Source organism: Bombina bombina, chromosome 10 (assembly GCF_027579735.1).
Source record: "Bombina bombina isolate aBomBom1 chromosome 10, aBomBom1.pri, whole genome shotgun sequence".
In the NCBI taxonomy this organism is placed as follows: domain Eukaryota; kingdom Metazoa; phylum Chordata; class Amphibia; order Anura; family Bombinatoridae; genus Bombina; species Bombina bombina.
Window position 1 is genome coordinate 217,612,186 of NC_069508.1, and position 16,599 is coordinate 217,628,784.

The window sequence follows — 16,599 nt, forward strand, 5'->3', positions numbered from 1 at the left end:
ATGCGGTCATTACTTACTCATATACCATTTTCCCATCAGTTGTTCCTAACGCAGATCACTATAGTGTATTGTCTGATACCTAACCTATGCGGTCATTACTTACTCATATACCATTTCCCATCAGTTGTTCCTAACGCAGATCACTATAGTGTATTGTCTGATACCTAACCTATGCGGTCATTACTTACTCATATACCATTTTCCCATCAGTTGTTCCTAACGCAGATCACTATAGTGTATTGTCTGATACATAACCTATGAGGTCATTACTTACTCATATACCATTTCCCATCAGTTGTTCCTAACGCAGATCACTATAGTGTATTGTCTGATACCTAACCTATGCGGCCATTACTTACTCATATACCATTTCCCATCAGTTGTTCCTAACGCAGATCACTATAGTGTATTGTCTGATACCTAACCTATGCGGTCATTACTGACTCATATACCATTTCCCATCAGTTGTTCCTAACGCAGATCACTATAGTGTATTGTCTGATACCTAACCTATGCGGTCATCAGGGCCGCCATCAGGGGGTGACAGGGGTGACTCCTGTCAGGGGCCCAATGGGCCAGGGGGGGCCCATGAGTTAAGAACTAAAAAAAAAAAAAAAAAATTTTTTTTTTTTAAATTTTGGCAGCCATCAGTGGGTACTACAGCAGAATGCTAATTGAGCAAGGCAAATGTTATTACAAGGAGTAAAGTATTAGTATTTGAGAGGATTTTTGAGTGTGCACTAAACCACTATGCACAGTGTGAGACAGACTAGGCACTTTGAATGTACAGTGTGTGCCTGAGTCAGACAGCAGATCACTTTCATTTGCAGAGGAGGTAGGACTTACTTAGCAAATGTTTTTTATTTCTTTGTGCAATTTTGGATTGTAACTTCAGTGTGGTAGTAGTTGTATGGTGGGACCAGGGGGTCCATAAAAACACATTTTTAGCAATATGTAGCAGTGTATTTATGATTATTTGACAATGCTGTAGAAATTCTATATTTAAAGCCATGTAGAAAGGTTTCCTCCTCAATACACAAATGGTAGGTGCCCTTTTGGCAGATATTAGTTTTTTTTATTACTATATATATTTTCATTACATTCCAGTTTACTGCCCCTTTATGCAAGGACTTTCCAGATGCAAGGAGGCATTTTATCTAAGATGTTTACATCTGCATAAAATGTTACTCTCAGACTAAGATTGCTCAGTGTTTGAAATGAGACAGGTTAACTTAACACTGTTCAGTTTACACTACAGCTGACTTAATTTTGAAATACATACCAACAAGCCTAAATCCTGCATTAAACCAGATCTAATGGTATGAGTACCACAGTTTATGGTTCCACCAATACCATATAGAGTACAGCATTTTCAAAATACATAAGTACAGCTGACAGATGGGAACATTTGTACCCTATATTTGAAGTGGTGCTCTTGGTTGGGGAAAATGGGGAAAAAACAAACAAACATATGTCAACCTTTTAAAAGTACTTTTCTTCATCTAGCCATCTACCCAGATCATTAATGTACAATTTTGAATTCACAGAATTATTTTTGTTTACACATTTACAAATATGATTCTTTAAAAAGTGTTCTCTTAATTTCTGCAATTTTTTTATCATGCATGTCACACACTGTTGATTTAGGGGATGCAAGGTGCACAAATGTTTCCTCCTGTGAGTGTTTCTGTGGGTGTCTGTGTTTATGTCTTTGTGCTTTGGTTTGTGTCTATGAGTGTGTATGTATTTTTTTTCTGTGGGTCTCTCTTTGAGGGTGGGGGTGTATGTCTTTGTGCATTTTCTGTGGATGTCTGTAAGGGTGTGTGCATATGCCTATGAGCTTTTTCTATGGGTGTCTCTGTGAGGGTGTGTGTATGTTTGCCTTTGTGTATTTTCTCTGGATGCCTCTGTGAGGGTGGGTGTATATATATATTTTCTGTGGATGTCTCTGTAAAGGTGTGTGTGTATGTATGTATGTATGTCTGTGTTTTCTGTGGCTGTCTCTGTGAGGGTGTGTGTTTTCTGTGGGTGTCTCTGTGAGGGTGTGTGCATGTCTTTGTGTGTTTTCTGTGGATGTCTCAGTGAGAGTGTGTGTATGTATGTCTTTCTGTGTTTTATGTAATTGTCTCTCGTGTGTGTATGTCTTTGTGTGTTTTCTGTTGGTGTCTCTGTGTGTGTATGTCTTTATGTGTTTTCTGAGGCTGTCTCTGTCGGTGTTTCCTTGGGTGTATGTGCAAGTTTGAGTTTGTGTGTGTGTGTCTATTGTCTGTTCCTGTTTAGGACATTTTTACCTTATTAATGATTATTCACATCTTTCTACAGACTTTGAGACTGAGACCTTTACGGAAGTCACCAATCCACCATTTAACCTTTAAATTATTGTTTAGGCAGTTCAGGGCCCTTCCTTTCAGCCACTGCATGCTGTTGCCATCATTTAGTTGGCATCTTCCTTTACAAAAAGATCATCAGAACTCCATATTTTATTTTCTAAATCTCCTTTTTTTACAAAACTGTAGTCTACCTCATTACTTGTCAGGTCAATGTAATCAAGTGCTGAGTGTCTGTTTGGGTGTCTGTGTCTGAGTGTGTTTGTGTGTTTCTTTGCGTGTCTGCTAGAGTGTCTATATGTGAATCCTTATGTGTGAGTGTGTGTGTGTGTTTCAGTGTATGAGTGTGTCTGAGTGTTTGTTTGTATTTTACTACCTTTACAACATTTCCAAGTTTAAATAGACACTTAAGAATAAAGTGCATATACGTTTTAGTCACCTGGTCAAAAATTGGACATGTCAAAGGGGGGGGGGGCCCTGATCAATGGTTAAGTCAGGGGCCCCAAAATTTCTAGTGGCAGCCCTGATGAAGGGGGTTGTGGCTGTGGGTTTATGCAGTAGGGAATGTTTGCAATGGAGTTGCAGCGGTTTAGGGGTTCAGTAGTGTATGTTGTGTTTAGTGCAAGAGATAGAGAGAGAGAGAGAGAGAGAGAGAGAAGAGAGAGAGAAGAGAGAGAGAAGAGAGAGAGAAGAGAGAAAGAGAAAAGAGAGAAAGAGAGAAGAGAGAGAGAGAGAGAGAGAAGGGAGAGAGAACAGATGAGAGAGACTAGAGAGAGATGAGAGAGAAGAGAGAGAGAGAGATGAGAGAGAGAGAAGAGAGAGAGAGAGATGAGAGAGAAGAGAGAGAGAGAAGAGGAGAGAAGAGAGAGATCAAACTTTCAAGTCCTAAGCTAAGTGTTTGTTTGTATTTTACTACCTTTACAACATTTCCAAGTTTAAATAGACACTTAAGAATAAAGTGCATATACGTTTTAGTCACCTGGTCAAAAATTGCACATGTCAAAGGGGGGGGGGGGGCCCTGATCAATGGTTAAGTCAGGGGCCCCAAAATTTCTAGTGGCAGCCCTGGCGGTCATTACTGACTCATATACCATTTGAGTATATAGTATAGTATATGAGTCAGTAATGACCGCATAGGTTAGGTATCAGACAATACACTATAGTGATCTGCGTTAGGAACAACTGATGGGAAATGGTATATGAGTAAGTAAGGACCGCATAGGTTAGGTATCAGACAATACACTATAGTGATCTGCGTTAGGAACAACTGATGGGAAATGGTATATGAGTAAGTAATGACCTCATACGTTATGTATCAGACAATACACTATAGTGATCTGCGTTAGGAACAACTGATGGGAAATGGTATATGAGTCAGTAATGACCGCATAGGTTAGGTATCAGACAATACACTATAGTGATCTGCGTTAGGAACAACTGATGGGAAATGGTATATGAGTAAGTAATGACCGCATAGGTTAGGTATCAGACAATACACTATAGTGATCTGCGTTAGGAACAACTGATGGGAAATGGTATATGAGTAAGTAAGGACCGCATAGGTTAGGTATCAGACAATACACTATAGTGATCTGCGTTAGGAATAACTGATGGGAAATGGTATATGAGTCAGTAATGACCGCATACGTTAGGTATCAGACAATACACTATAGTGATCTGCGTTAGGAATAACTAATGGGAAATGGTATATGAGTAAGTAATGACCGCATAGGTTAGGTATCAGACAATACACTATAGTGATCTGCGTTAGGAACAACTGATGGGAAATGGTATATGAGTAAGTAATGACCTCATAGGTTAGGTATCAGACAATACACTATAGTGATCTGCGTTAGGAACAACTGATGGGAAATGGTATATGAGTCAGTAATGGCCGCATAGGTTATGTATCAGACAATACACTATAGTGATCTGCGTTAGGAACAACTGATGGGAAATGGTATATGAGTAAGTAAGGACCGCATAGGTTAGGTATCAGACAATACACTATAGTGATCTGCGTTAGGAACAACTGATGGGAAATGGTATATGAGTCAGTAATGACCGCATAGGTTAGGTATCAGACAATACACTATAGTGATCTGCGTTAGGAACAACTGATGGGAAATGGTATATGAGTAAGTAATGGCCGCATAGGTTAGGTATCAGACAATACACTATAGTGATCTGCGTTAGGAACAACTGATGGGAAATGGTATATGAGTAAGTAATGACCGGATAGGTTAGGTATCAGACAATACACTATAGTGATCTGCGTTAGGAACAACTGATGGGAAATGGTATATGAGTAAGTAATGACCTCATAGGTTAGGTATCAGACAATACACTATAGTGATCTGCGTTAGGAACAACTGATGGGAAATGGTATATGAGTCAGTAATGACCGCATAGGTTAGGTATCAGACAATACACTATAGTGATCTGCGTTAGGAACAACTGATGGGAAATGGTATTTGAGTCAGTAATGACCGCATAGGTTAGGTATCAGACAATACACTATAGTGATCTGCGTTAGGAACAACTGATGAGAAAAGCCGGAAGGGGTTAACTTATTGTTTTTAATTAAAGTGTACATTTCTCTTTAAATAGAGGGCACTAACTAGCAGTAGACCCACATGAAACGTCTGCATTTGTTTGCCGTGACCCTGGATCTGCCATTTTGAGCTGTTGCTCATTTATTTGTATCTGCTGTAACTCCTAATAAAAGCAATTCTTTATTCGAATCAGCTTGACCCGTATATCTTCTTTACCTCGGAAGTACGTTGTTGGCATTCAGAGGAAGGCTCTGGAGCACTTTATGGCAGCAGTGTTTGCTACAAGCACACAAGGCAAGTGCGCGCTCCTGAGCTCATGTAACAATGTAAACCAAGAAAAAGTGGAAAATTGATAACTTCATGTTCTCTCAGAATCATGACCAAGTCCTTTTAATGTCACATTTCTAATAATAATGAGAGTTCTTGGATAAACCGGTTTGACAAATATATTTCTTTCATGTAATTGGCAAGAGTCCATGAGCTAGTGACATATGAGATATACAATCCTACCAGGAGGGGCAAAGTTTCCCAAACCTCAAAATGCCTATAAATACACCCCTCACCACACCCACAATTCAGTATTACAAACTTTGACTCCTATGGAGGTGGTGAAGTAAGTTTGTGCTAAGATTTCTACGTTGATATGCGCTTCTCAGCATTGTTTAAGCCCGATTCCTCTCAGAGTACAGCGAATGTCAGAGGGACGTGAAGGGAGTATCACTTATTTGAATACAATGATTTCCCTAACGAGGGTTTATTTCATAGGTTCTCTGTTATCGGTCGTAGAGATTCATCTCCTACCTCCCTTTTCAGATCAACAATATACTCTCAATTTACCATTACCTCTACTAATAACTGTTTTAGTACTGGTTTGGCTATCTGCTATATGTGGATGGGTGTCTTTTGGTAAGTATTTTTTTTTTATTAGTTAAGACACCTCAGCTATGGTTTGGCACTTTATGCATTTATATAAAGTTCTAAATATATGTATTGTACTTATATTTGCCATGAGTCAGGATCATGTATTTTCTTCAGCAGACTGTCAGTTTAATATTTGGGGAATTTAAACATTTTAAGAAATGTATTTCTTACCTGGGGTTTAGTCTTTTTTCAATTGACTACTTTATTGCGTCATTCTTAGCGCGAAAATGTTTTTGGCGCGAAAAAAGACGTTTATGACGCAACTTCGTCATTTCCAGCGTCATACGTGACGTCGAGACCTTTCACACGGCGGCATCATTAGTGACGCGAGTGTGTCATTTCCGGTTATTTTTGGCGCCAAAAAAGTTTACGTTACGTTGTGCGTCATACTTGGCGCCAAATTTTTTTCATTATTTCAATACCCCTTGTATGTTTGCCTCTTGCTTTTTGCTATCAGAGGCCTATGCTATTGCATTTTTTTCCCATTCCTGAAACTGTCATATAAGGAAATAGATAATTTTGCTTTATATGTTGTTTTTTCTCTTACATTGAGCAAGATGTCCCAATCTGATCCTGGGTCAGAAGTTTCTGCTGGAACATTGCTGCCTGACATCGGTTCTACCAAGCTAAGTGCATTTGTTGCAAAATTGTAGAAATTATTCCACCGAATGTCATTTGTAATAGTTGTCATGATAAACTTTTACATGCAGATAGTGTTTCCATCAGTAATAGTACATTGCCAGTTGCAGTTCCTTCAACTTCTAATGTACATGATATACCTGTAAATTTTAAGGAATTTGTTTCTGATTCTATTATGAAGGCTTTGTCTGCATTTCCACCTTCTAATAAACGTAAAAGGTCTTTTAAAACTTCTCATTTAGCTGATGAAATTTCAAATGACCAACAACATAATAATTTATCCTCTTCTGATGAGGACCTATCTGATTCAGAAGATCCTTCCTCAGACATTGACACTGACAAATCTACTTATTTATTTAAAATAGAGTATATGCGTTCTTTATTAAAAGAAGTGTTAATTACTTTGGATATTGAGGTAACCAGTCCTATTGACGTTCAGTCTAATAAACGTTTAAATGCTGTTTTTAAACCTCCTGTGGTTTCTCCAGGGGTTTTTCCCATTCCTGAGGCTATTTCTGATATGATTTCTAGGGAATGGAATAAGCCAGGTACTTCTTGTATTCGTTCTTCAAGGTTTAAAAAATTGTATCCTTTACCAGCAAAATCTATAGAGTTTTGGGAAAAAATCCCCAAAGTTGATGGGGCTATTTCTACTCTTGCTAAACGTACCACTATTCCTATGGAAGAAAATACTTCCTTTAAGGATCCTTTAGATAGGAAGCTTGAATCTTATCTAAGGAAGGCCTATTTATATTCAGGTCATCTTCTCAGACCTGCTATTTCTTTGGCTGATGTTGCGGCTGCATCAACTTTCTGGTTGGAAAATTTAGCGCAACATGAATTGGATTCTGACATATCTTGCGTTATTCGCTTACTGCAACATGCTAATCATTTTATTTGTGATGCCATTTTTGATATTATCAAAATTGATGTTAGATCCATGTCTTTAGCTGTATTAGCTAGAAGAGCTTTGTGGCTTAAGTCTTGGAATGCTGATATGACATCTAAATCTAGATTACTATCTCTTTCTTTCCAAGGTAATAATTTATTTGGTTCCCAGTTGGATTCTATTATTTCAACTATCACTGGGGGAAAGGGAGTTTTTCTGCCTCAGGATAAAAAACCTAAGGGTAAATCTAAGGCTTCTAACCGTTTTTGTTCCTTTCGTCAGAATAAGGAACAAAAACTCAATCCTCCCCCCAAGGAATCTGCTTCCAATTGGAAGCCTTCCTCAAATTAGAATAAATCCAAGCCATTTAGGAAAGTCAGCCCCTAAGTCTGCATGAAGGTGCGGCCCTCATTCCAGCTCAGCTGGTAGGGGGTAGATTAAGGTTTTTCAAGGATTTTCGGATAAAATCTGTCCAAAATCATTGGATTCAGAGCATTGTCTCTCAGGGGTATCGAATAGGATTCAAAGTAAGACCTCCTGTGAGAAGATTTTTTCTCTCATGCATCCCTGTAAATCCAGTAAAAGCTCAGGCTTTTCTGAAGTGTGTTTCAGACCTGGAGTTTTCAGGGGTAATCATGCCAGTTCCTCCTCAGGAACAAGGTTTGGGGTTTTATTCAAACCAATTCATTGTACCAAAGAAAGAAAATTTATTCAGACCAGTTCTGGATCTGAAAATTTTGAATCGTTATGTAAGAGTACCAACTTTCAAGATGGTGACTATAAGGACTATTCTGCCTTTTGTTCAGCAAGGACATTATATGTCCACAATAGACTTGCAGGATGCATACCTTCATATTCCGATTCATCCAGATCACTATCAGTTTCTGAGATTCTCTTTTCTAGACAAGCATTACCAATTTGTTGCTCTTCCATTTGGCCTAGCAACAGCTCCAAGAATCTTTTCAAAGGTTCTGGGTGCCCTACTATCTGTAATCAGAGAACAGGGTATTGCAGTGTTTCCTTATTTGAACGGTATCTTGGTACTAGCTCAGTCTTTACATACTGCAGAATCTCACACGAATCAACTAGTGTTGTTTCTTCGGAAACATGGTTGGAGGATCAATTTACCAAAAAGTTTCTTGATTCCTCAGACAAGGGTCACCTTTTTAGGCTTCCAGATAGATTCAGTGTCCATGACTCTGTCTCTAACAGACAAGAGACGTTTAAAATTGGTCGCCGCATGCCGGCACCTTCAGTCTCAGTCATTCCCTTTAGTGGCTATGTGCATGGAAGTTTTAGGTCTCATGACTGCAGCATCGGACGCGATCCCCTTTGCTCGTTTTCACATGAGACCTCTACAGCTTTGCATGCTGAATCAATGGTGCAGGGATTATACAAAGATATCACAATTAATATGCTTGAATCCCATTGTACGACACTCTCTGACATGGTGGATAGATCACCATTGTTTGGTTCAAGGGGCTTCTTTTGTTCGGCCAACCTGGACTGTGATCTCAACAGATGCGAGTCTTTCAGGTTGGGGATCTGTTTGGGGATCTCTGACAGCACAAGGGGTTTGGAAATCTCAAGAGGCGAGATTACCAATAAATATTTTAGAACTCCGTGCAATTCTCAGGGCTCTTCAGTTTTGGCCTCTGCTAAAGAGAGAACCGTTCATTTGTTTTCAGACAGACAATATCACAACTGTGGCTTTTGTCAATCATCAGGGTGGGACTCGCAGTCCCCAAGCTATGAAAGAAGTATCTCGGATACTTGCTTGGGCGGAATCCAGCTCCTGTCTAATCTCTGCGGTGCATATCCTAGGTGTAGACAATTGGGAGGCGGATTATCTCAGCCGCCAGACTTTACATCCAGGGGAGTGGTCTCTCCATCCAGATGTGTTTTCTCAGATTGTTCGGGTGTGGGGTCTTCCAGAGATAGATCTCATGGCCTCTCATCTAAACAAGAAACTTCCCAGATACCTGTCCAGGTCCAGGGATGTTCAGGCGGAAGCAGTGGATGCACTGACACTTCCTTGGTGTTATCATCCTGCTTACATCTTCCCGCCTCTAGTTCTCCTTCCAAGAGTGATCTCCAAAATCATAATGGAACAGTCTTTTGTGTTGCTGGTGGCTCCAGCATGGCCACACAGGTTTTGGTATGCGGATCTGGTTCGGATGTCCAGTTGCTCGCCTTGGTCACTTCCGTTACGGCCGGACCTACTATCTCAAGGTCCGTTTTTCCATCAGGATCTCAAATCATTACATTTGAAGGTATGGAAATTGAACGCTTAGTTCTAAGTCATAGAGGTTTCTCTGACTCAGTGATTAATACTATGTTACAAGCTCGTAAATCTGTCTCTAGAAAAATTTATTATAGAGTTTGGAAGACTTACATTTCATGGTGTTTTTCTCATAAATTCTCCTGGCATTCTTTTAGAATTCCTAGAATTTTACAGTTCCTTCAGGATGGTTTGGATAAGGGTTTGTCTGCAAGTTCCTTGAAAGGTCAAATCTCCGCTCTTTCTGTTTTATTTCACAGAAAGATTGCTATACTTCCTGATATTCACTGTTTTGTACAGGCTTTAGTTCGTATTAAGCCTGTCATTAAATCAATTTCTCCTCCTTGGAGTCTTAATTTGGTTCTGAAGGTTTTACAGGCTCCTCCATTTGAGCCTATGCATTCTTTGGACATTAACCCCTTAAGGACCAGCGACGTACCCTGTATGTCACTGGCCTTTTTTTGGCACTTGATTGTTTTATAGCACGGTCTTGCCACCAGCGTTGAGACTGCTCTATTCCACAAAGCCTGCTGGAGGGAGGGCATTAATAGCATGCTCTTGCTAGACTTGTGCTATTATGTCTTGAAAAAACCCTTAACGACCAGTGACATACAGGGTACATTGTGGTCATTAAGGGGTTAAACTACTTTCTTGGAAAGTGTTGTTCCTTTTGGCTATCTCTTCTGCTAGAAGAGTTTCTGAGCTATCTGCTCTTTATTGTGAGTCTCCTTTTCTTATTTTTCATCAGGATAAGGCAGTTTTGCGGACTTCTTTTCAATTTTTACCTAAGGTTGTGAATTCTAACAACATTAATAGAGAAATTGTTGTCCCTACCTTGTGTCCTAATCCTAAGAATTCTTTGGAAAGATCCTTACATTCTTTGGATGTGGTAAGAGCTTTGAAATATTATGTGGAAGCTACTAAAGATTTCAGGAAGACTTCCAGTTTATTTGTTTTATTTTCTGCTCCTAGGAAAGGTCAGAAAGCTTCTGCTATTTCCTTGGCTTCTTGGTTGAAACTTTTGATTCATCAAGCTTATTTGGAGTCGGGTCAGGCCCCGCCTCAGAGAATTACAGCTCATTCTACTAGACCAGTATCCACTTCGTGGGCTTTTAAGAATGAAGCTTCAGTTAATCAGATTTGCAAAGCGGCAACTTGGTCCTCTTTACATACATTTACTAAATTCTACCGTTTTGATGTATTTGCTTCTTCGGAAGCAGTTTTTGGTAGAAACGTTCTTCAGGCAGCTGTTTCAGTTTGATTCTTCTGCTTTTGTTTTAAGTTTTTTTCTTTCAAAAATGAAATAAACTTATTTTTTTGGGTTCTGGATTAATTTTTTCAGCGGAATATGACTGTTTTTATTTTTATTCCCTCCCTCTCTAGTGACTCTTGAGTGGAAGACTCCACGTCTTGGGTATTGATATCCCATACGTCACTAGCTCATGGACTCTTGCCAATTACATGAAAGAAAACATAATTTATGTAAGACCTTACCTGATAAATTCATTTCTTTCATATTGGCAAGAGTCCATGAGGCCCACTCTTTTTATGGTGGTTATGGTTTTTTGTATAAAGCACAATTATTTCCAAATTTCCTTTGTTGATGCTTTCTACTCCTTTCTTTATCACCCACTGCTTGGCTATTCGTTAAACTGAATTGTGGGTGTGGTGAGGGGTGTATTAATAGGCATTTTGAGGTTTGGGAAACTTTGCCCCTCCTGGTAGTATTGTATATCCCATATGTCATATGTCACTAGCTCATGGACTCTTGCCAATATGAAAGAAATGAATTTATCAGGTAAGTTCTTACATAAATTATGTTTTTGTGTATACCTGTTGCATCCTTTGGTTTTGCAGTAAGTGGAGAGAAACTTTGCTTCTTTTCAGAAAAAAGTTATAATTTGATTATTTTTGGAGAAAGTTAGACATTATCTAAATTATTTTATATGATTTCAGGGCAGTAGAGAAACCAAGAACAGTTCTGACCTAGGCCTAGATTACAAGGGGAGCTCAAAGTACAAGTGTGCTGTCAATCTCACTCAACTTGTTTTCTAGGCCTAACTCTGTAAATCAACCCAGATTATTATACTAAAAAAAAGAAAAGGGGAAAAGTAAACTCTTATAGATAGTAGCTTAAGTTTGTGTTTATCTGTCTTCAGTAATAATTATCCGTGTAAGATTGTGTATAAGAGTTGTCCCTCATTATGTTTCTGTTTTTGCAGTCGAGACCTTTCAGTCCTCCAATCCATTCGTCCAGTCCGCCTCCCATCGCGCCTCTAGCTCGTGCTGAAAGCACATCTTCAATTTCTTCAGCCACCTCCCTGAGCGCAGCTACAACGCCGACAGTTGGTAAAAGCGGTTTGTTTTCCTTGTTTTGTACTTCCTGTATAAACTTGCTGCTTGCTTCAAGGGGGCAATTCTGTTCTAGAGCAGTGTTTTCCAACCTACAATCTGGACCTGAAGGGACCTTTTATCTGTGGAGTTATGACATTAATCTGCCTCCCCAAACCCCCTATTTGCAAAACACAGTATGTTTCTATTCCCAGCTCATTTCTAGATACAATGTGTATGTTACAGGGTTTGTTTTCTTTTACGTAACTTTGCGCACTTACCCTGCTAACAAAGTGTTAATTTGAAAGGTTTTTCGTATTTTATAATAATGTGTTTAAAATTTCCTTAAAAGAGCATGGAATTCCAATATCGACCCTCATTTCAAAGGGTTGGACACCCCTGGTCTAGAATCAATAAGTCAACCTTATAATGTAAAGCTATGGCATTGTTAGAATTGCTCTAATGTGCTAAGCATTATATTATTGCATAGACCTATATGCTATGGTTAAACACATAAAGTCAACTCTGTAGTGGCAATGCGCTGTCACTCGTGAGTAGAACATGGCTGATGATAGGTGGCACAGTAGGCGCATTCCATTTCACCTAATTCTGTGCAGCGATAGTGCAATAATAAAATGATGTAAAAAACATTTTTATTAAGGAGACATTGCTATCATATATTTAACTTATGTTGAAATTGTTATTAAATTAAGGAAATGAAAGGGACACTGAACCCAATTTGTTTTTTTAGTGATTCAGATAGAGCATGACATTTTAAGCAGCTTTCTAATTTACTCCGATGATCAATTTTTCTTCATTCTCTTGCTATCTTTATTTGAAAAGCAGGAATGTAAGCTCAGGAACCTGCCTATTTTAGGTTCAGCACCCTGGATAGTGCTTGCTTATTGGTGGTTACATTTTGCAAACCAATAAGCAAGCGTAACCCAGGTTCTCAACTAAAAATGGGCCGGCTATTAAGCTTTACATTCCTGCTTTTTAAATAAAGATAGCAAGAGAACAAATAAAAATTGATTATAGGAGTAAATTAGAAAGTTGCTTAAAATTGCTGCTCTATCTGAATCATTAATGAAAAAAAATTGGGTTTAGTGTCCCTTTAATGATTACTGTTAGAATTATTTTTCTTCTTAAAACGGGGAGAGTCCACAGCTTCATTCATTACTTGTGGGAATTAAGAACCTGGTCACCAGGAGGAGGCAAAGACACCCCAGCCAAAGGCTTAAATACCTCCCCCGCTTCCCTCATCCCCCAGTCATTCTTTGTCTTTCATCACAGGAGGTTGGCAGAGAAGAATCAGTAGGTTACTGAATAGTCTCTTATGGAGGGTAGTACTCTTCGAGATAGGACTGGAGTTTTAAGTAGTCCTGTCAGCCTCTCAGTGAGAGCATGGATGGAAGTTAGAGTCCGGAAATGCAGGGAGAGTCTTTTTGCGACACTATCCCGACTCATATTACTGTTACACGGCATAGATTCCGTTAAGATCGTTTCATTTTCCTTTCACTGTGGGAATATAATGTAATGATAGAACACAGGTTCTCAATGGGACTCCTTTATCTTTATGGAATCTAGGGTAAATGTCTCCTGAGGGGATTATTGAACAGTGGGGGACTTTAATCATATTTATGTGATTCTGTCTGCTTATGTGTAGTGATGTTGGGGCTTTACGGACCGTACAGTTTTTTCGAGCTACCCAGTTCTTGAGGAGGACTGGCATGCTTTTCCTTGGCCTGTGGGTTGCACCTTGTGTGGTCACGTTTTCGTTCTCCATTTCCATATGCTTGACTCAGTGTCGGTGGAGAGGGTCTGTTCTCTACTTGTCTGGGTCATAGGAGGTGGTGAGTGCCCCAGCCATTGGGGGTGTGAGGTGCCAGTTATTTTTGTTCATATTTTGTTCGGTCAAGTTATGGAGGATTCTGATTTTTCAGAGGAGGATTTCTCTGATTCAGATTATGTTTCCTGTTTAGATTGTATGGAGGCCCGGGTACTCCAGCCCAATCAATTATGTTCTGTATGCCGTAATAGAGTGCTTTTTTTCTACCTCTGGGAAGAGATTAGAGACAGCTGAGGATTCTGTGTCCTGTGAGGTGCTTTTCCTGGAATCTTCTGTTTCTACACAGGCAGTTGTCCCAAATACCATTAACCCTTCTCCGGAAGGAGAATTATTTCCACCAGAGGTTGCTGCTCGTTTGCGCATGGCCATGTTTTTGGCGTTGGCGCGTTTACATCTTCCGGAGGACCAGCAAAGAGCTTATCCTATTAACCTGGGGGTGCCAGGGTAGACACGTCTTTCCTCTGGGGGAGCGGTTCCCTCTGAGGATTCAGGGGTACAGCCGTCAGAGTCAGGGCCTTCAAATGCCCCGCCGGAAATGAGTTTTGCCTTTAGATTTAGACTGACACGCCTGCGTGTACTGCTGAGGCAGGTGTTGGAGGCTTTGAAGGATTTCAGTCTGGTGTTGCCACCGGATCCTTAGTTTTCTGATTCAGGTGGCGAACAGCGCTAGACGAGTGGAGGGATGTGGATCCTACTCCTGATGGTCTTTTGTTTGTGTGAGCTCTTGAGGAATCAGGTCTTTGACAGGCTGGCCCTGTTAGTGTTTCCATTCGTTTTTGGCGTTCACCTGCGGGTGCTGCCTTCTTTCTTTTGATCCAGTTAGGATGTGTTTTCTTTTATTTCCGGAGCTCGAGACTGTTGTATTCTTTTCCTTTTAGGAAACTTTTTTCTTCTCTGGGATTTTGATACTAGCGATTTTATGGTTACAATGGTTATTGCTTCCGGCGGAAGTCACAATAAAACAATAAAAGTTAAGAGACATTGTTTAAGCCTGAGAGCTTATTTGTCTGTTGTTTTTCTGTTTGTTTAGTCTAGCCCTGCTAGGGTTTAGAACTTTCAGTTAGCCCTTCAACAGTTCGGTTGTACCCTGGTCAGTAGGCTGGTCCTGGTTGGGTACTAGTTCACTCTGTTCTTTTGAGGTTATATCAGACATTTTGTATCCTGACAACAGGCTTGTCCTGTTTGGGTACTAAGTTTGCTTACCTCTTGTTACAAGGTTGTTTTTCTTGTTTCTACAAGTTATTGAAGGCCCTTCTATCCTAGATATGAGGCTGGTCCTACGTTATTTCTTCTTGGTGGGGCGTCCGATGTTGGTCGTACTCGATACTAAGTGTTTTGTCCCTGCATAGCTTACGTGATTTGCTGGGATTACGAATTCTGCTATGGCAGTATGTTTGTAGTTCCGGAGGTCCTTGAACAGGAGCTAGAGTCCTCCCTTCCGTGGGGGGGAGGATCAGATGACCGCATGGAGATCTCTAGTACCTGGTGTAGGGGGCGATTATTCCCTCCTATTGGTACTCCTTGTAGATTGGATTGTCCTTTTTTTAGATCTTTTTAGCCAGTGTTTCTCTCCTCTTCTTTGAGGATTGCTATGCTTTTCGTCTCTCTTGGCCTTTTGGGGTAGGACTTTCGGTCATCTGGTTGCGGAGACTAGGTTCTTAGGGACCGTGTTTGTCCTTGTAGTATCCCCTTTTTTGATGCTATATACTTTGGGATCTGGGGGATTGTTATGTAGTCTCTCTTACCGTCAACAGATAGGAGTTTTAGAATGCTCGTTCATTTGTTAATTCCTTGAGCTGTAGGTTTTCTGAGGGTTGATCCAGCCTGGATCTTTAGAGACTGTTATGTTCTCTCAATCATGGAGTTCTGATCTCTTTTGGGTCCTTCCTTTGTCTTCAGACTTTGTGGGTATTATCTTAGAGGCCTTTTTGTGGCTGAGTGGACAGCCACTGGGATACATCACAAGAGATCAGAGTCCTAGACCCCATGGGGGTATGGCATGCATCAACTTTGGTGCAAATTTAATTTCCAGGTAACTTTGTGGTTGTTCCGCAAGGTTTTTGGTCTTGATCCGGCACCTGGTTTTGGGGGTCCAGTTTTTTTAACCTAGTCCATGTCTTTGACTTGGCATTTTGGTTACTCTGTTTTCAAGATCTTAATAGTCTTGGATCTGTCCGGTGTTCAGTAGCAGGCTTGTTTTCCTGGTCCTAGGGACATCTCCTTGGCATTTTTTTTTGTTTTGTTTGTTTGTTTATTTTTTTATCCCTTATGGAGAGATGGAGGATGTTTTTCCTGGGAATTTCTTTACTGGAATATTCCTGGGTTTCTTCGTTTTCCTTCTCTTTTGAAGGATCTGGTCTGCTGCGCCTATCCAGTTGGCTCTTCCTGAGGTAGTTTTCCTCATCTGACTCTAGGAGTTCAGTGGGTTGAGAGTTTCTCTTGTTTGCAGTATACCCTCCATTCGGGTTTCTAAGGGGTAATGAGGATAGGTATCCTGGATCCCGATTTAGTCTCTCTGTGTGTCGGTGCCTCCTTCCTGCTTCTTTTCCTTTGGAACTCGTGGTTGGAGATTCATTATCTGATCTCTGGGTCTTGTCAATGCTGGGATTTTTTAATCTCTTTTGTCCTTGGGACATTGACAGTCACTTCTGTGATAAGTATATAAGGTACCTCCCTATCATATAGGTCATTGAGGAAGTTATGTTGTTACAGACGAAACATGTTTGACCTGCTTCCACTTCTACCTCTGTTTGACCGGATTGAATCTCTGCTGTTTTTATGACCTGATTATGGAATAAAGAATCCTG

The 16,599-nt window shown here is 40.1% G+C and overlaps 1 protein-coding gene across 1 annotated transcript in view; it reads left to right on the forward strand.

Annotated features, from left to right (window-relative positions):
* SGIP1 (SH3GL interacting endocytic adaptor 1) overlaps positions 1 to 16,599 on the forward strand; it is a 1,342,240-nt gene that overhangs the window by 834,890 nt on the left and 490,751 nt on the right. Inside the window, exon 16 of the mRNA XM_053693689.1 lies at positions 11,835 to 11,961. Coding sequence (XP_053549664.1) covers positions 11,835 to 11,961 — 127 coding nt within the window. The remainder of the gene's footprint in view (positions 1 to 11,834; positions 11,962 to 16,599) is intronic.